This window comes from Micrasema longulum, unplaced genomic scaffold (genome assembly GCF_059751315.1).
Source record: "Micrasema longulum isolate JH-2025_06_02 unplaced genomic scaffold, ASM5975131v1 h1tg002732l, whole genome shotgun sequence".
Lineage (NCBI taxonomy): Eukaryota > Metazoa > Arthropoda > Insecta > Trichoptera > Brachycentridae > Micrasema > Micrasema longulum.
In genome coordinates, this window is record NW_028279862.1 from 50620 (window position 1) to 72916 (window position 22297).

General features: G+C 31.6%; 1 protein-coding gene across 1 annotated transcript in view; it reads left to right on the forward strand.

Moving 5' to 3' along the window:
• LOC148271680 (protein O-mannosyl-transferase TMTC1-like) overlaps positions 1 to 22297 on the forward strand; it is an 82319-nt gene that overhangs the window by 24644 nt on the left and 35378 nt on the right. The window contains exon 2 of the mRNA XM_088241057.1: positions 5202 to 5275. Within this exon, the coding sequence (XP_088097183.1) occupies positions 5202 to 5275 (74 nt within the window). The remainder of the gene's footprint in view (positions 1 to 5201; positions 5276 to 22297) is intronic.

The window sequence follows — 22297 nt, forward strand, 5'->3', positions numbered from 1 at the left end:
GAAAGAATTGAGAGTTTCAAATACCTGGAAGTATATGTTACGGAAATGGCAGCTTTCAAAAAGAACTGTGAATGCGGCTAGGAATAGCAGGCTTAACACTCAACAGTATGAAGGCTGTCTGGAGATCAGATATGAACTCATCGAAAACTAAGTGCCGCCTTTATAACGCCTGAATAACACCTATTCTCCTCTACGGATGCGAATCGTAGCACCTCACTAGGCCCCAAAACAGCATAATTCAGAGTTTTTAGAATAGGTGTCTCCGAAGAATCTTGGGTGTGCGGTGGTTTGACTTTGTAAGTTATGAAGTAATAAGAGAACGGACGCAGCAAACTCCGGAGACAACTATTATCAAGCGAAGGCGATACGGCTGGCTTGGCTATGTGCTGTGGATGCCTCCTGAGAGCCTTAACCACGCTGGCCTAATTTACAAGGTATCAGGTTCTCAACGTTTTGTCCCTCTACTGCTGACTGTTCGTCGGCAGTTCGTGTCAAAACTACGGGACGTGAACCTGACTTGGGAGGATGCACAGGAGCTGGCAGCTGACAGAGATGCTAGAGGATCTTTGTGGACACCATATGCTCCAACTAGGGAGCGGACATAGAATAATAATAATATAATAAATAATGGTCTGAACAAACTGAAATTTTGTATCAAGAACTTTCTTCGCCAATGCACCTAATAGACGTGCCTGACAAAAAGGAGTGATTCAAAATAGAAAAAAAATACCAAATATGCACAGCTTGAATATTATTTTTATGCTATTATTCGTTCGTAGCCCCGTATGATCCAATAAATAAATTATTTGGGTACCCGATAATTAAAATCCTCGACTTGGCGGCTGGCGGTAGCCGGTAGGTGTCAATCTGAAATGATTACAGGATTAAAGGTTTGACAGCCGGTTGCGCGGGAAATACGCCACGATCAGTGGTACACTAGTACCCTCTCGCGGCGGTCGTTCGAAACAAAACACAAAAACCGACACATTTCCGAATGCCGGAATTGGCAGAGGACATTGATAAATGAATTTAATAATGGTCGCATTTGTGCTAGTGAACGTAAAGAGGCTTATCACAAAAGTATTTGTAGGTTCGGTAATTATTGTCCTCAAAAGCTTTTGAAGGCGCAAATAATGAATTGCTCACCAAATTTGAATTTCAAAAGCTACATGACCAGTAAAATATTTATCAAATTCGATTGGAGTTTTCAATCAGAATTTTAAATCGTTTGCACACGTCGCCATACGTAATTTAAATGGATGTAATACCGTGCATTAATTGTTTAAACGTAAGCATGTTGTGAAAGCCTTTCCATGTATTTATTTGTTCATTTAAACTCTTTATAAACATATGCGTAAGAGTTGGCATATTGCCCTTAAGTAATTTTTTCTTGACTACCCAAAATGTTAAATTTAAGGAAATCAGTGGTATATGATCATATTGTTGGTGTATTAAAATATCTAAAAATGCTGCAACCGAGAGGGAAAACATTTTTGAGAAGGGAATATGGAAGTCTAGGCATGTACCTGGCTAATGACCTGTCATTGGCTGGTTCAATTGGTCACTTTACAAATTGTGTAACATTCACCATTCTGCCTATGTTTAAACATCCTTATTTCCTCAACTCTTCCATCTGTTGACTTTTATGAAGTAAAAAGCTAAAACTTTTATTACGTGGGTGAGATTCATCTGGCTGAACCAATCCACCTACTAGGTTTTCCAATTTTTATACCCAAATTATCATATCCCGAATTTAGATCTAAAAAATTCCCTAGGGAGGAGATCAAGCCTGTCTACAAACATTTGAACATAGTTAAAACATTATTGATATTATAATATTTTTGTCATAATACAATAGTTTTAAAATAAAACATGTATTAATATGTTTTTAGAAACAGAAGTTAACTAAAAAGCTGCACCATAATTAGATATAAAAAATACAATATGATGAGAGTAAATATGGGAAGGAAAGAAGGAGGAGAAAGGAAAATTTAGTTTGTGCCCAACAATTGTTATTGATTTTATTTTGATACCGATAATGTACTTAATCGATATCTTACACCGCTGTGGAAACAATTTATTGACTGTTTTCACAATTTTCGTTCATATGTATTTTTTTTAATACAATATATGTAAAAACTGTTGTTTTTTTCCCAAATAAAAAAAATAAATAAAAAAAAAACTCAAATATTCAGTTAACGACATTTTAATCGTACCTATGTAGGAACATAGAGATTACAATTATATGGCAGATGTGTAAAAAGGGTGAAATGTTTCCCTTTACAAGGGTATCCTAGTAGAGGAAACATTATTCTTAATTTTAAAAAAACATTAATTAATGTAAAATATGTATAGACTATTGGTTCAAGATTGTCAAAGAATTGTATAAATGATTTAAGTGGGAAATAAATCCGTATTTAAAATGCTAGCAATATCGTAATAATATTAACAAATTACAACAGGAATGGAGAATACCTTAAAGACTCCCGGGGGGGTGAAATCCAGTATTTTGTCTACAAACATTTGGACAAACTCAAATATTGTAAAAGCAATAATTTTTTTTTATTAACCTTCTTATAAACAGTTTATTACATATTTTTTGAGACATAAATCTAACTCCATCGGACCAAAAGTCCTGTGTTGAGTTGGGACGAATAATTAATCAATACAGACATACAAGTATATCACCACTGATATTAAATAGAAGGAGAAACACAATATTTTTTTTTGAATTAATATATAGCACATCAATATGGTAAACAGCAAACTCAAACATATAGTTTACATTTAATAAAATAAGAGAGAAAAAACAAGGTGGTCATATGTTCGGAAACTCATCGAGGAGTTTCCCACTCAAATCCCCCCCACTATGGAAAATACTAAATACTTTCATATTATTTAAATAATTTGACTACATAACTTACAGTCCGACGCTTTAAATTACAGAGCACGAAATCGTGCTAATTAAATTTAAATATGAATAAAATTACTCGAATAATTAAAACGTGCCTTTTATCAAAATACTGTATTTGAATCAATTTCAATGACGTAAAATGACCCCTTGATTTAAAACCAATCACAAATATTTCAAATTAATTTAATTAGCTCGCAAAAAATAACGATTGAGCTATTCCCCCTAAAAATGGAGGAAGTAACTTTATAGATGTGTAGCAGACAGCGACGCAGACAGTTTAAAGCTAAACTACGTGATCGGATGAGAATTCCTAAAACCCAATCAAGCTGTCGATTTCGCCCGAGTGTTTACTTTCCCTAGTACTCTGTTAAACTCACGTTCGTGGGGGCCTCCCAGATGATACTCGCTTTGTTGTACATTTTTTACCTTGTCCAAGTTTCAATCTTACAGTTACAACTTCCCCTCCCGCAACTAGAAACTCTCTGAAAGATAATTATATTAAGGAACACACATTTCACAGACGCTAGACGGGAAGAAAACGAATAACTACAGTACGATTTTATCAAAGGCTCTCACGCGAACAAATGAAATATTACGGTCAGGTGATCTGTTTTCACTTCCGTCACTGCTCTTCATGTTGAAGTCTTACCGAAACCTTTTTATAGCAGATTTCCAAAGATAAATGTCCATTTAGAGATTCGGTATAAAAAACGGGAGACGTTATCATTTTCGCAGTCGTGAGTCAATTTATCAATTGGTACGAGAAATTGGTTTTTTACCTTTTGTTATATTCTTTGAACCTCAGACAAACCCGAATAAAACCCCTGTCACCTTCAAAGTAGAAGCCAGACGTTTCGGCAATAATGTAGGGAAATTTCGGACCGTCTGAGTTTGGGCAACCCTTCCAGCATTTCGTATGTTTTATTCCAGAAATTCAATAAGGACTCTCATAAGGAATAAAGGCACGACATTGGGTACTTTAGGCAGGATAAGTAGTAATTCAATTTAAAGACTTCATTCGTGATAGTTTGTTTTTATTAGAGAGAATAAGTTATGAGTTCACTTTATGCGAGAAGGTTGCTCCTTTTGTGTCGCCATAAATTTGTTTCTATGTGACTTTGATTGGAAACCCCTTATTTCGATATTGAAAATACTTGAATTTTTGTGAATAGAAAAGTAACATTTCACTTAGAATTTAGAGCGTATTCAATAATAATTTACTCAAATGAATAAACTTTTTTCAAATTGAATAACCTTGGTCGATCTTTTTGTTCGACTTTACAAAAACATTTCAAATTTATTGTTTATACAATATCACGATTACTTTTGGATTTACTATGTATTGGTTTAATAAACTTTTTAGTAAAGAAGTTTTTTGTGTAATTAGTTTATACAAAATAACTAGCAGCTTTTGGGTCATATTAACGAGCGCTCTGTTCATATTTCCCCATTGAATACCAAACATTTTGTAACAATCTGCGTGCTCTTTGTTAGATCAAGAAGCTAGTGTAACATAGAACATAAGATTATATAAGAATTATCAAAAAAATAAATTACCTATGTTTAATATGAAAATATTATTTGGGGAGACCGTGTTTTATATACAAAACGAAATTGTGGGCACAATACAGATTTGATAAAGAATATATTTAAAGCAATGCGAAATATTATTTCTTTATCAAATAATAATGACGCTTAAAATTTTATAACGAATGTTTTTTTGTCGTGATGGAACTTACGATTCGCCAGTTTTTTTTTTTTACGTTTGAGCTCTGTAACAATATTTATATTAATAATGAAACGCCTTATACTCGAACAATCGTTGAACATTGTGGAATCTTACTTTAAAAATCGGTGCTCAATAATTCAAGCCATGAATTTACTGCGTTACAAGTTTGGCGACAGGATTATTTCCAGAAATCACCCTGTCAATTGGACTCAATGGTTTTGTAATTTGACGCCATTAAATTATTTCCTACAAGACTACGTTAAGTTCATGGCCTATGAAGACATACCGACAACTCCTGAAGCATTTGAAACCAATATAACACACACCATTTTAGAAATATTGACAGATTTTTTAAGTGACCAAAAATTCGACTGACTGACTGAGTCGCGGAGGAGATTTGTCGAATATTTTTTTTTTAATGTGTATTTTCATTCTTTCGGAATCAATTAAAACAATTTGATTTAAATTAGTATTTAATACTTTTATTTTATTTTTAAATTATATCACGCTTTGAAAAACACCCGATAGTATATTAATTTTTTCTTTCTTCTTTTTCAGGTGACAGGAATCGTAGGAAGAGCGGACGTTCTCGCATGCATATTTTTTCTCATATCACTTCTTGTGTATCACGGGTGAGTAATAACACTCAATCAATTTCGTATAAAACGCTAGAATTAATTTGTAATTCGCCTATTTTTTATATAAATGTATAGACGTTATCAAATAAGAAAGGGAACATTGAAAATAAATTATATTTCAGATTTATGTTAGCTTCTTGGATAGCGGCCGTCTTAGGGGTATCGGGTGAGTAGGTGCATTTGTTTGTACTCGCAACTTGTAAACCGCATTTGAATACGATATTTATTTAGTTTTTTTCTACATACAAAATAATTGTCACTGTTATAAGTAACTATTAATACTTTACCAAGTCCGCTTCGTAGTGAAGTATCTACATTTGATTTTTTTTTTCAGTATTTTTATCTTAGAATAGCCATCGAGTCGAAAACACTTGTCCAGGGTTCTGGTTCTTTTTCAAATACAAATTGTATTCTTCATTTGCCCAGACACGATGTAAAATACATATCTTTTTTTCAGAGGTATATAATCCTATGCGCCATTTGCTGTTTTGGATGAGAAGCAAAAAACGATCCCCAAGACTGAATTTAATTATTAATTTCTTTCGTTTATGGTTTAAAATATTTTTTTAACTTATTTGTAAACCCCTTAAATAATATGTTTGAATTACTGTGACTAACAATTAGCTTAATTTGCAATTTAAATACTTAGAAGAATACGACTGTTTGCCTCCGAAGAAGTGAACCATAAACATTTTGTTAGGACATGTGTGCTTCCGATTACTTTAATTATAAAAATTAGGTTTATTATTATTCAATAAAACGCAACAAAATTTTAGAAAAAAATGTTCAATAGTGAAGATGGTTTTATTTGTTTTAATGCTAACCTGTAATTATTAAAACCGTAAAGAAACGATATTACTCATTATGGTAAAGATATTGTGAGACTCCATTTCTATAATATGTTTAATGTTTAAAGGACTAACTTTGTGGATAATTTATTAATTATTAATCAAAGTCTTTTGTAGTTTGTGTCTTTTATTTGTCATTTATTTTATGTAGCATTAATATCTTAATATGAAAATCACTTTGTCTTTTATGTTCTACTTTATTTTTTTAAATTTTAACCAATTTTAACATTGTCTATTTCAGGGTTAATCAGAAACTAAAACAATATGTGTAAAATGTGAAAAGTAAGTACAATGTTTTACATATTATATTGTTTGTAATTAATTCTGAAGAAAGCAATGTGTTTATAATGTGGAGCATAAAAGTCAAATAGATTTTATATTTCAGTCAATTAATTTTACATAAAAAGAATGGCAAATATAAAAACGACAAGACTAAAATAAACCTTTATTTTGCGAAATCATAAAAATTAAACGGCCATTTAAATTATCGAGTTGATCAGGAATTGGAATTAAATTGAGGAGTAAATTTTTATGGATGCCTATTTCTTAAACAAGTTCTTCGTCAAAGGACGTTTTGTATGGTGGTGTGCCATATTTATCTTTATGCACTTGCATTCAAACCATTTTTTAGATTAAAACGGCATTCCCATTTAGACATTGTTGCCAATTAACAGAAGGTGATTTATAAAGTATAGTGGAACACTTAAAATTTCCTAATTCCATATTAACAACTATATTTTTTTCGCAGCAATTCCTAATCACACATTGCTAATCCCAGGGGGTTGAATAAAAGATAGTTTGAATATTTAGTCCCAATAGAGAGTTATTTGTTTTTTTTTTTCGTAGATCTTTTAATCGTCTAATGTATCGTGTCCTCGTCATGTGGGTGAGTTTTGTCAGCAAATAATATTATTGAAATGATTCATTTCAATAATCATAACAATAATCCTTTTTTGATTTTGACCAGAGCAGGGCAGATTGACCATTGTTATATATCTTCAGTAACAGTTCAGTTAAATATTACAGTATGTATATTGGCCTATCTGTCAGATGCTGTACTCTTGTTTGATTGGCGTTGCTTCCACGTGTGAGACGCAAATCATGTCAATGCTCCAACATTTCAATCCGTATTTTTTTTAACATTTTATGATAACATTATAACCGACAATGGCATGGTGCACCAATTACTTTGGGAGCAACTACTTGACTATTTTTACTGATGTGGACCCCTGCCGCAGGTTTAAAAAAAACATTTATTGCTTTTTTGTCTTATTCACGTTCTACCTTTATTTTATTAACATAAACGGCAAATCTGCCTTTTACAAATATTTATAATATTAACATATTTGGCTTAATATTTTTTTTTCCAAAACATGAATATTAAAAACAAAATTTATAATTTTTTTTTTTTAAAATCACACCAAAAATTATACAAGATTTATATTTAAAAGAATAACCTAAAAATTATACAGCATATTCAGTAGAAAGTTTAAATAATAAAACATTCTACAGTAAAACAACAAGAAAATCATAAGTACTGTTTCACACAGCTAGGCAAAGTGATCAAAAAATTGTATATGAAATGCATGAATAAATAAATATAATTACCATTCACTATCTTTGAAAAAGTTCAAAAGGTTTGTTCTATGGAAACAATACCCTACACTAAATATATCAGATGCGTGGGAATAACTATTACCGAGTTCATGAAGTCTATTTAATACTGCATTACAAGTATACACTGTCCGTGAATTGTTGCTACAAAACGGTGGCACCTGTCTAGTCATTCTTCCAGGCACCCTGAAGTTGATGAGAGACAACAGTTCAAGGCAATCCCATATTGAATTTCTAGGTTTTTATAGACATTTTCTAATTTGTTAGTTAAATATATTCTGGTATCACAACAACTGGCAAAATGTTTCTATGGGTAAATAATGTGTCACAATATGAATCATTTGATTCGGTGTTTATTTAAAATGGAAAAAATATTTATCATTCTGTTTGTCATCAGCACCTGACGAGTCAAAAGTAAATAATGATGAGTGAAAAGTTGTGTTACTGTTTCCATAGATAAACATTAAATGGGAAAATTCCAAGGAGACAAGAAAGGACCAAAAAAATATTTGACAATTTAGAAGTATAGAGTACCGTGTGCATATAGGATTGTAAGGCTCTAATCAAGATGGTAGATTGGACTTAAATCTAAAATGATTTTTACAGTTTATAATACGTAGCACTTCTTGCGTTATACCATTAATAGATAATAAAATTCTAATCAATCTAGCAAAAAGCGATTTTGTGAAAAATGGCTTTTAGTATCCAAAACCTCTGACGTACAGATATATTTAAAAAATAATACAACTGTCACCACATTAAATCAACAAATACTGTAAAATGGCACTACTCATATAAAAGTGCAAATGATAAACTGCCTAATATTAACTGTTCTGTCGACCTCGTAGTGCAGAGATCAGCGTATTTTCCTACCATGCAGGAGGTCTCGGGTTCGATTCCCAACATGGTTGTCATGAAATATTTGTTTAAGATGTTTTTTGCACGAGAATATTTCATAATCCCTGGACTTGTACCTGAAGCGTAACCTGAATCCTACCTTCATGATTTTTAAAAATCAAGATACGATGCGATTGGTGTACTTATACAGTGCTCTATGCACCACTGGGTTTGGAAAGGGAATGATGATGATTATTAACTGTTTTATTTTAGAGACAAAAAAGTCAATAACAAGCGGTAAATACAGCGTGTTTATTTGAAGAAAAACTTTTGATTATTTTTATTTAAAATGTGGTTTTCGAAATTTACGTCATAAACCTTTAAATAAAACCAATCAATTCGTTTGCAAAAAAAAAACACAGTAACCAGACAAATAAATTCTAAGTTTATTTTGTCGCAACTGAGGTAAAAGTATTTTAAGTTTTATGGCGAAGAAAATAAGATTAGTTTTATAGGTTTTATGGAAGCTTGTGAGAGCAAAGTATATTTTCTAAATAATCCATGTTTTGTCATTGCAAAATTACATTAGTTCAATTTAATTTTAAATTGCTTTTATTTTCTTAGTGATGTTGGGATAAGATCCATTGAAAAATTATTCCGATAAGATATTATTTAATTACACTTACACTTACACTTATTTAAAATTATATAAGTCATGATTATTAAATGATACGCGACGAAGATTACTAATATGAGATTTATTTTTCTCCGAGTTAACAATGGTAAGAAACTAAGAGCTTTAGGGAGCAATGAAGTTCTAGTGCTAATCCTAATGTATGGGAGCGAAGTTTGGAAAAATAATGATGAAAGTAGGTTGAATTCTGTCGAAATGCAATCTCTCAGGCGAATGTGTGGTAAAACGATGTATGATTGGTGCTCAAATTTCGAAATCCGTGAACTATGAACTATGTAAACATTATCGCCAGAATCAAGAAAGGGGTGCTGTGTTGATTTGTACATGTAGAGCGAACGGATAGCGAAAGAACGGCTAAAGGGATATACGATGCGAATGTTTATGGATGCAGAAAATGAGGGTAACCGATAAAGACATGGCACGATCAAGTCCATCAAATACTTGAAGATGGACATTTCAAGAGCAGAAATAATCGGCGTGCGTACGTAAAAAGATTTATAAATATATAGGAAATGAGGTATGTATGCAAAGACAGGGTGATGTGGCGTTATATCCAATCTGCCTACTCGTACGGGGAAACAGCGTAATTGTTTATTTGTGTTTGTTTTTTTTGGGGGGTTAAAACGTCACGTATTCGTCGGGAGGCTGTCGACGTGGAAAAGAGAGTGAGTTATTTACAACTTGTTGAAATATTTGGGTCAATTATGAGAAAGCTAATATTTATTTTTCTAAAAAAAAAACAATAAATATTTATATATTATATTAAACGTTATTTTGAGACAAAACATCGGCAATCAAACTCAAAACCTCTTACATGGTAGGCAAACACCCTGATCACTACACCACGGGTTAAAATCACTGACGTCACTATTTATTCTATAAAATATTGAAAGAAAAGAATATTGAAAAAAAGAGAGAGAGAGAGAGAGAAGGAAGAAAATACTTATAAATTAAATAAATGTAAAATATCATACCACAAAGTGAAACACGTTTTTGAAATGTAAAATATACATATTTTAAAATTTACCAAATTTTTTATTTTTTTTTATCTAAGTAAAAAAAATAAAGCCTCTATACATTGATATCTCTTTGAACGAGCCAAATCATCGATAACACACTTGGCATATTGTACAATGGATACAAGTTTAAAACAAATGTATGAAAAGATATCGTATTTATTAATCAAACTAAATGGCGACGTTGCATGTAATTTTACGGCATTCATGTAAAAGCGTAAGAACTGCACTTGAATACATATATAAACTTTCTTTCATTTCTGTGGAAGGTGTTTTCATAATTCTTTCAGGCAGGGATACAATGGTGAGTCTTGAGCTTACGGCAGCAAAAATGATTACAAGGCTTTAGGGTTTCCACCAAAAATCCTAAGGGTGATTGCTGCAAAACACTGCCTAGAAACATGTCCTCCTCACGGGCGGGGAAGACTAATGACACCTTTCATTTTAGTTTTATATTTTCCCACTTGTCTCTCGTCAACTCGTAAAGGCAGACGAGGAAATCACTAACATTTTTTTAGAAATTTAATCAAGAATTTCTACACTAAAAAATCTTCGAATTTCACTGAAAATATATCTTTTATATTAATCCTCGTTGGCGTCAATTCGTAATAAATGTTATATTTTACTTAAAATAATTCATTAATCCTAGCATTTATATTACTTAAATGCAAAAAAAAAATAAATGTGTTAATCAAATTGAACGAGATTTATGCTTAGTATTTTTCTTAATTTACGTGTAGGTACCTACTATTAGTTTTAACTTTTCATATTATTGTTTATTTAATAATTTATTTTTTTATATTTTATGTTTTTTCAACAAAACATAGTTTAACTGTTATGTACTCTTTTTTTTCAAGATTTTCATTTTGAAATGTAGTTAATTGTTGAAAATACTTTCGTGTGTACTAAATTTACATATGTTACATGAAAATGTTTACAAATCTGTGCGTATAGTTTATTTGCATTTTTGCAACTTGTTAGTTTAAAATATTTCAAATTGATTACATTAAATTTATCGCTTTTTATAACAACTTGTTAATTTTTTTTTTCTTTTCACATTATAAATAATAGAAAAAATGTTGTCCCCACTGGGGTTACCCTTGCCAAGGACACTTAAATATTATATAATAAAAACGGTTTGATACTTTATTTCTATCACTAAAATATTAATTTATGTCGATAATAAATATCAAACCATCCTGCATTCGTTTGACTCATTGGTTCACAACTAGTGATCCGTAGAAGTTATAATATGGTCCGTGAAAGATTTTTTTTTTTTATTAGTTTCAAATTATTAATCCTTGCTACGCGGGCGGTGCGGTGCCACGCGCCGGTGGGTAGTGGCGAGGAGTCGATAGAAAGTAAGTGATGATATGCGTTAAGCTTTGAGCTTATTAGCCCCAAGATAACCGAATTTGTACAAGAGATAAGGTCAAATATCACATTGATGCAAACCGAATTTAATTTTCCACTAGAAATGTTGTGTTTTCTATTATATTAGTTCTGTTAAAGTATGTTACTTTTCCGCTTAACGAATATGTTTAAAGTTTTGATTAAAAATTATTTTTAGATTGACACAGATTATTTTTCTTGATCCTCGTGGTCCCTGATAACAACAAAGAAACCAAAGTGGTCCCTGGTCAAATAAAGTTGGGAACCAAATACTTTATACGTAATATGTGTATAGTGTAGGTTCTAAAAAATATTACGTTTTGCACCATTACTGCGGTAAGGATAATAAAAATAAGAAAAGTTTTAATATTAATTATTAATCATTGTTTAAATAAAAATTTCACAGCCAAAATACACAAGTTCAAGCTCGTTATCTCCATCGTTCATTTTTAAAACCGTAGATTTTTAAAGCATATCTCTTGCACCTTAAACGATCCCATGAATTCGAGAAAGACAATACCTTTCGGAAAGTTTTATAATCTTTGGCACATTCATTTCCCGTTTAAGTTAAAACTCCCATAACCTAGTAACTCAGAAGATTGGCGGACGATAACGCTACGTAACGTAACGTAACGATGCGACGGTTTGGCTCTTCCAACAAACTCTGACGTCCCAATAATTGACTTTAGCAACTGCAATAACTAGTCCTGCCAATTATCAAACTATTTTTCTCTCCGAGCACTAAAACTGCAAACGTTTTGCTTCACGTTTATAACTCTCGTATGACCATTAAACGTAAAATCGAGCATCAGTTTTATTACCATCCGTATCAAATAAGAAACATAAATGTATCATTATACTTACACAGGACGGAAGCTTTTCAATAACTTACCACAAAATCTACATCAAGAAATAAATTGCGGAAAATTTAAGGACAATTTAAAGAAAAGCTTCTTGACATAATTAACATTAACTGTATTTTGAAAATAAAGATGTATATTTAATATGTGCCTGTGTTTATAAATTTTGTGTTTTTATTTTTAAAAAATTAGTGTTATTTTTTCTCAATTTTTAAAATTGTTTTTTTTTTTAATTTATTTTAGTATTTTGTTTTGCATTTTTTGTTTTTTTTTTTGTTATTATGTAAACTTGCCAAGCACAAGAGCCAGACTCTTTTTTGGCAAGTTCAACCTCAAGTGTTCCATTTTTTTACTGAATGTATTATTTATTTATGCTAATAAAGGTATTTATTAAAAAAATATATATATATATATCACAGGTGATAACATTTTTTAAAATGCACAAGCAGTATTGTCCAGTTTTCAGAGAACATCTTGAGTTATTAACAGTCGGTATCCTATTAAATTGAAATATAATCTCGTCACTGTATTTTTGTTACGTAAATATTTAAGTAAGAAATATTTTCGTTCTTATGATTTACCAAAATCTTATTTTGGAGGAACATTTTTAACGAGTTATTAAAACCTCACTATAAGAAACTAAGAATCAAGTTGTGGTAGAGCGTGGGTGTGAACCTCGGATCTTTGATCCGTGAGTCCATGACACTAGCCACGGGACCGCAACCCGATTCGGTAAGTAAGTGTGCCGAGTTTTGTACAAAGCACATCGAGCTTTTGCCGCTGAAAACCATTCTTATGAAATATGATTATCTTTTAAATGTTTCTACATCGATTCGACAAGTATTTTATCTACATTATTGCCGCATTTGTTACGAATGTCTCCATTTCTAAAGATAAGTATCTCAGATTTGTGATTAATCATTATAATGGAAATCGTGTCAAGAAAATTGCTTTGAAATATCTGAAGCGAGTAACTAATATCTTTGAATATACGTTTTTACGAGGGTTGCTACTTTAATTTTGAGATATACAAAAAAAACAAATATTTATAATCGAAAATGCCTTTATTGTTTTTCAAAATATTCTCTTTGGAGATCAATGCACTTTTGCATACGTTAGAAACAATTTTCGAAGCATTTTTTTCCAGTCCGATTGAGGTCCGACCTCCAAAACATGTGATTTGAACGTATCAACCGCTTCTTCAGACGTCGAAAAACGTCGACCTCGCAATTTATTTTAAATATGCGGGAATAAGAAAATATCATTGGATGCCAAATCATGTACGGCGGATGACACATCAATTCGATGTTTTGAATGCTCAAAAATTCATTTCAACAGAGAGGAAAAACATTTTGAGAAGGGAATATGGAAGTCTAGGCATTTACAGGGCTTATGACCTGTCATTTGAATGGTGAATTGGCACGATTTTGTATGACCTTCACAAAATTCGTTCTGTAACGAAGTGCAACCACGATTGAATTCAGGAAACCAGCGAAACACGGTGACTTGAGATGGTGTTTCATCGCCAAAAGTCGCAGCGAGTTGATCGGCACACTGTTGTTGGTTTAATTCACGTCAAAAGTCATAGAAAATCATCGTACGAAAATGTTCACGATTTAGTTCCATTTTTTTATCAAAAATAATTTTTCAAGTATCTGTTAACAACACAAATATCACTTGAATGACAAAACGTTCTGAGTTCGTCTACCATTAAAAATGGCAAACTTTACGATGATATTGTCAGATTTGACATATTCACACTGGTCTTGCCATATCTTAAACTTAAGAAACAACCCTCGTAAAAATGGGGTAAATGCCAAACATTAATATAATAGTATGTGTTTGATTTAAAAGTATCCATTTATTTATGTGCATAAAAATGTATTCCCTGTTTACTTTATTTTGCTTGCGTAAAGTAAATAATTTATGTAGTATATAATGAGAGTTTTGTAATTTTTTGTCATACAAAAATTAATTATTTGCATAAGATAATAAACACTGTGTTAACAAAACTCAACCTGAATATGGCGTCGAGTTTTTGCTCTTTTATCAAAGCTTTTCTTATTCACTTTTACTCATTTTTCGATAGTAAACACGCACTAGGGGGTAAACATTTTATGACAGTTATGGTTAAATAGAGTAGTTTTTCAATGGAAAAGTCTCTAAGCAATATATTTAGTTACGGAGAGCCGCCGGAGCCATCGCTATCGAAAATGTGTAAATGATGAATACTTAGGGTTATTGTTAAAAAAGAGGGCACAAGTGTCACAACTGCATTGATTTATAAACATTTTCGCCCTTTAGGAAATCGCCTAAAACGTTTTCCGCTTACAAAGAATGGAATTCTTTGTTCCCGGGAAAGCGTATTCCGCCACGCTTCCATACTGACTATGAGAGTTGACCGAAATTACATATAAAACGCTCTCGTATATCTGTTTTGTTTCGTTTTACTACGAAATATTTACTAAAAGCGAGCTGTCGTAACTTCTACTTAACTATTGTTTCTCTGTTGTCATTTATGTACCTTATGAAAAAAATGGTTGCAAAGAACACATTGATATTTTTAAACAATAAAATTTACTTACAAAAATAATGTATCAATAGATCCTCGCCAAACGACGACAATTTTCAATCAAAGAACTGCTTAGTTAAAATTTTATTTTCGTGTGTTGATTGTTAATGTACAAATATTGTGGATTACTTATAATTATTGTCATAACTTTGATGTAACGTAACATGTTCTAAGGCGCATAAAAGTAAATATCCCTCTTCAGATAGACACATTTCATTCATTATGTAATGGTTTTCAACTAATGAAATTTGTTTCCCTAATTTGAATGAGGACAAAGCAAATTTCATTAGCAGACAACTAGGACATTTATTTTCGCTAGTTAAGAAACTCGTCACAGCCTTGAAAGAGGGGGCTAAACAAAACAAACCGTGTAATTTATTAATCAAGACATTCCGAGAAATCGCTAAATAAAGCAAGACTTTCGTTAGATTTGAATAAACATCATGGAACTCATTACCGTTTTTCGGAACCGCCTCTAAGTTGATTTTGAATTCATGAATGCGTAAAAAAGGCAAAAAGTTATCATATAATTTTCAACTTAAAGATTTCATTACCTAAGCCTTAGAGATGTACGTATACTTATCTGTTTTTTGCTTCTTTTCATAGTAAAAGAACTCCATTTCAAGTTTAGGCCACCGATCTCATTATATCTACTCGTACTACCGCAAGACCTTTCTTATCATCAATGGTTTATGTTACATTGACAATGATTTCTTAACCTAGAATATTTCTTCTCCGTGTTATTTTATGTACGAGAACATAATAGAACTTTCGCAATGAATTTACCGGTTAAATGTGTACGAGGTTTGATAAAATAGTTACAATTTTTTTTCAATATCGCGAACTGTATATCCTATCGACACAATCTTATTTTTGCTGTGCTAATGCACTTGATTCTGACGTATGTTGATATGTACCTATAGTCATATATTTTGTTCATGAAATATTCATTTGCGTCCTCATGATTTACATAAATATTTCATTTTTGAGGGCTATTTTCAACGAGTTGAAAGTAATTTACTATTTGAAAATGGGAATCGAGGGGTTCGAACTTTGGGCCTCTGATCTCTGAGTCTGCGGCACTAGCCACGGGTCTACAAACTGGTTTTAAATTATTAGATGTTTAGTTTACTGTGACTGTCAATAAGGTTACACGTGTTTTGGCGTGTTCAGCGACTTGCGAGAGAAAATAATGCAACAATGTACTTAAAATCAAATTAAATTAGCTTAAAAATAAAAAGTAACATGGTATTTGAAATAGTGATTGTTGCTTTTGTGCTAGTTTACTGTAAGTAAAACATAAGATTAGTGGCATAAATGTGTCAAAGAGGACCATGAGGATGTTGAAGAGGACGACATCAGTGGACGACCTAGCATAAACCGATGATAACGTCAAACAAGTGAAGAAAATCATTATGAACGACCGCCGAATCAGTATTGGAGAGTTGCTGATAATGTTGGCATATCATTTGGCCCTTTTCAAGTATTTTTTCCGATGCTTTAGACATGAAACGTGTCACTGCTTTTTTTACCGAAATAACTGAATTCCTACCATAATTCACGCGCTCACACTTTACTGCTTGTTCTTGAATTTTTTGACAAAAACTCTTCCACTATGATGCTTCAGCCACCGTATTTACCAGAAATGACCCCTTGTGACTTTTTTTTACTCTCAAAGCTAAAAAAACATTAAAGGAAGACGTTTTGCTAATATTGAAACGATAAAGAATGAATTGCTGAAGGAACTGAACGCTATACCAAAAAAAAGAACTCCAGGAGTGCTTTGAAGACTAGAAAAAGCGCCGGCAAAAATGTATTATATCTGAGGAGGATAACTTTGAAAGGGATAAATGAATAATGATGAATAAATAAAACGAAATGAAGAAAACGTAGAATTTTTTATCAGATTACGTTTATTATATTGCTTTTAATTTAAAATACGTTCAAACTTACCCATAATGAAACTGTCGTAATATTATTCAAGAAGTTAGATTAGTGGTCATAAAATAATGGATTGTTCTTTCGTGTTTCATTTCCACTACATTAAATGTTTGCTTTGCGGGTCGAGCATAAAATTATTTTTCCAACTTAATATCGATGCACATAAAACCGGAAAAAAATTGGCCGCCGCTTCACATTTTTTACGGCTTGGAGGCAAAATACCGCCGTTAAATATTTACTGCATTCATAAAATCAAATATTCAAATCGATCATTTCAAACTGTTTGTTTTTTTAATATGTATAAATTTAATGGCTTAATAAATGCAATAGTAGCCATTAATTTTGTTTAACTCGTTCAAAACATATTTTACTTCGATCGACGAAGGTAAATATTTAAAGACTATTTTTCTTCAGTTGTATTCGAGAAAAACATTTGAACTATTTCGATACCAATTCTCATTTCTGTCATATCGGTTGCCGTTGCCCGGAAACGGAAGATAAAAAGACCGTTAGCCGGATATGGCGGAAGTACATGCCACAAAAGTTACATTTTCCAATCAGCGTCGACTACAATGAACGTCGAGACGCCTTCACGAGACGTCCCTACTTCCTACTAGACGGATATATGTTCCGGTTAACCGGTCAAGGAATAAAAGGTTTTATTACAAAGCTGTAGCGATGCTCGTACGAAATAATCGAATAAGTAATAACCGTGTATTTAAAAACGAATGATTTACAAAACGGTTTTATTCCAAGTGACTATTCACCGTCATTCCCTTTTCGAACTCCAATGTTCATAGGGATCAGCATCGGTACACCGATCGCACCAATCTTGATCATGGTTATTTTGTTATACAAGGTAAGGTCACCAGTCTTATGCTTCAGATGCTAGTCCTTAGACTATGAAATACTGCAGTATAATAAACATTTCATATTAATCATGTTGAGAATCAAACCAGAGAAAACGCACTGGCTATTAGACCACGTGGTGGACAACTCATACTATTGCTTTGCTTGCCTAGCTCTTGTCTAGCATTTTGCTGGTCCCTGCAGTACCAGAGGTCTTCTGATTAAAATTATAAAATTTCAAGAATAAATATCTACTGAAAATTATCTCCTTTCATTACAGTCCACAGCTACAATCCTACAAGAAGGAACCTTTACGTAAAATGGTTACTATTTTCTCAACCCGCTAACGATAAATAACCTAACATTGTTAGCACCTATTTTTATTCAAAAACTATGTAAGTTGGTTAGTTGGACTTTCATAAATATATAAATAGTCGGTTATTCTCAATTTATCCAATATAGAGAACGCAGTGCAGTAATTCAAGTTTGATGTGATCAATTGAAAGCTCTTAATAACTATTGTTCATTTAGCTCAATTGTTTTCGAGAATCTCAAAAATTTATATTATTTTCAAATAACGCTCTTTCGCATGCAGGACTTTTATATATTGGAACAGAAATGAGACGATAAGGTTTGTCCGTGATGTTGAAGAAATTGTGAGGGGGAGAATATGCGGAAGGCGCTTTTTGAGGGACCATGTGGGCAGCGTGGAAGATACGAGGCTTGCGAAAATTACTATGTCTGAAAACCCTAGCAACAGAAGACTACCAGGAATGCCATCAAAAATATTGGACAACTAGACGTCAACATCCCAAGACAGCCCAGCGTCATAACGGATCATACGACCTAGACTAAGAGGAAGAAGAAGAAGAATAACAATGATTTTTTTTGTATCAATGTCTTGACTTTTCTTTTCTCGACTTGTTAGAATTCCGTGATAAGTCGTGACTTATAAATTATTGTTTTGTAATTGTATTGTACGTTGAACGAATTGAGAAAAATGATGATATAAATATTTTTAAAATACAAATCTCTCCTATCCTCTCTTACCGCCGAAGTGATTCTGGCGAGAATGTTGTCAGAATGGTTAGATGTTTTAGAAGGCTGCTATTCCTACTTGGATCTTCTGAAAATCCCAGTCTACATAAAATTATTTATATAGATGGCAGATATCATCTTTCATAGGTTGAATTGTCAAAAAAAAAAAGTATGGTAGATAGGACAATAATTAACACAATTTATTTTCTTTATTTTTTCTATCAACCGGTTTCAAAACTTGATAAACTTCATTATCAAGTTTAGTATCAGTTAAAAAAAAAAAAAAAGTGTTTTTTTACAAAAACTAATTTGTGTATTATTTATTGTTATTAAGACTTACACATATATATTGAAGAAAAGAGAAACAAGAAGAAGCAGTTAACAATTTAAAACATTTAAGTTTGTAAGTGAAAATTCTTGATGGAAGTTCATTGTAATTTATTAAATTTATTACAATTTATTAATTAAATTAAAGAATAATAAAAAGTTAACAATTTGCATATTTATTTATTTATGCACATAAAGACGCATTAAAAAAAATGAGTTGGGATACTCGTATATTGGCAAAATAGAAAGTGGAAGCATGCAAATTATTAAAAAATACCACAAGTTAAAATTATTTCATTAACATTAATTTCAATAAACATCTGGATAACACGCTTAATAGAACTATATATAAATATATGCAATGACTCGCAGCAGTCTTCTGCTATACATTATGTAGATCTATTTTTTTTTTCATTTGCAATTCACAATTTGTCGGCCAACTAGACAATAGTCTGGTCTAATGCTAACAAATCGTGAATTTATTGATTTGCAATGAAACATAGTAGTAATAAAGGGATACAAAAGAAAAATTACACTAAGCATCAAGGAGAAATTAGAAATATATTTTTTGTTGAAATCAATGCATAGCCAGGAGTATATCATTTTTTTGTAGTCCTGTGCAGCAATCTATTTTGTTATACTGACTTAAACCGTATTTCAGCTGTTTGTGGTTTTCAACGATCTGTCCAACTAACTATATACTCTTGGTGCAAATTAATTTTATTTTAATTAATAACTACAAAGTTATTGGTTTAAATATTAATTTTACATTTTTTAATCTTTTAAGGGATTCGTTGTTCTCCCATTTGACAATATCAAGCTAGTGGTATTCCCTTTAAAAATGGCATTAAATTTCTATTGCTTAGTATGCTCATTTAGAGCATTGTTCATGATTTTTTTTTTTTTAAATAATTAAACCGTTTTTAATATTTTTTGGATTTATAAAGTGAAATACATTTGTCTCGCAGTTTGTGGAAAAGGCTGTCTTTTTATTATTTCTTAATCAATGAATAATTTATGATAACGCTATAAAAATTAAGACAATATGTTGCTTTTATAACATGATCGTTAACAACTGTTGAAAACTTTCAACCTATGATTTATCAAAGTATGTAGTTTTAAATAAGAGTAATTATTTTATTACCGAAACAATCGAATCATTCAATCAATATGATCGATTATTCGCGTCACTAAGCTGCGCCGTACCAGTAAAGTTCGCTACTCTTGAAAACTAATATGTACTTGTTGGTACGTTCAATATTACTTACTTAGCTAATATCTTAAAAGTTTGTATTAGTTATTTTCCCTTATTTCGCCTCGTAAAAAATAGATTTATGTCAAATTTAACAGTTAAATAAAAAAATATTTATATTTTTGAAAAATATTTTTTAATTCTTTTTTAAAGGAATCAATTCCCTTTTATATTTTCATTAACAACAAGTTTAATTCTTAGCATATTTTTTCTTATATTTTCACGGCCATTAAGATGCACAATAGGTCTTCCTAGGTTTGTTGCCTTGTGTCCTTCACACTCATTTTCCACATTTCGGGTCGCATTACAGCGTCATTGTGTTCTGTTATTTTTGTGTATAAATTGTAACGTCATGTACTTATGATTTTTTCTGTGTCGCAGTCATTGCTATATTGAGTTGGTTGACCTGTGCCGTTTTACAATCAACACTTTTATGTAATTACTGGGTACCGGAATGATTTGAATCGCATCTCGTCATTTCTGTTTTTATTATAAAGAAGTTTGTAACTCTCGATCGCTTCTTTTACTAATCGAGTTTGGAGACTCTTCAATCTGTAATGCGATCCGAAAAGTTGGAAAAGAAAGTCAACCAGAAAACTTAAGGAAATTCATCCTAAACAAACACTTATGATTGAAATTATTATTTGGTACCTTTTCTAGCGTAATATAATATTTGACTTTAGATAATAAAAGCGTTACTAACTAATTATTTTATGACATTTGCAAAAAAAACATTTTATAGGTCTTCATCTTTTTCAATCGATTAAAAATGTGTCCCTGGCTTTTTTTCTCCGGTAACTTTGAATTTGTTTTAAACATGTTCAATTAATTTTGGGATTAATTTTTCATCTTTATTTGTGTTTTTTATCTCCGTTTTTATGTGTGGCAATTGTGACATCTTTTTATTAGGTAGGAGTACAGAATGAATATTTCTTTTGGTTATTTCACTGCGCTTAACCAGAGAAAGGTATCAGAAGCAGGTAGAAGAAAGCCTTATGCATAGCATGATTCAGTGATCTGGGACCCTGCGATAAAGGTAGGATAAAGCGACCACCGTAATTCCGTAGTACCCAGGGTCCATGGCCGCTAGAGATAATAGATGATCTTTGTTGAAGTAGCCTCTCTTCGTGCTTCAGTAAAACCAGATTTACATCTCAAAGTGGCCTTATAAATCAGTGGGGTGCGGGCACCGTATAGTTTGTAAGTGTGTACAGTTTTTCACAAGCCCTTTTTCTCTGTACCGTCCGTTCGTCGACCAGGCTATTTTTTTTTCTTAGCTTTGTCGTGACATTTAGTAACATGATGAACGCACGCTATTATTTGTAATGCTTAGCTTGATATATCGGCTTTTCCCCATTCTTATCACGAAAATAATTTTACAAACAACAAAATTTCAAAATACTTAAACATTCTTAAAGTTAAGAAAACCGTTTGAAAAGTATTTTTATAATACGACTTAAGGCTGATAAAAAGTAAGAAATGCATACGATTATGCCATTTTTAAACGCCATTCTTTAAAAATCGAGCTATTAAAAAATTAAATAAATCGGCGTCAGATAAAAATAATTACTTTTTTAAGTATTTCTTAAAAAAAAAAATACACAATAGTATTTTAACTAAAATATGATTACTTTTCGACCAGATTGAACGCCTCTTTAAATTTAGACTAAACTTAAGTACATTTATTGGTACTTGTATAAAAACTAAGTATGAAAGTAAAAACAAAAACTATTTAAATACATATGTTAGATTATACAAAAAAAATATTCAATCAAA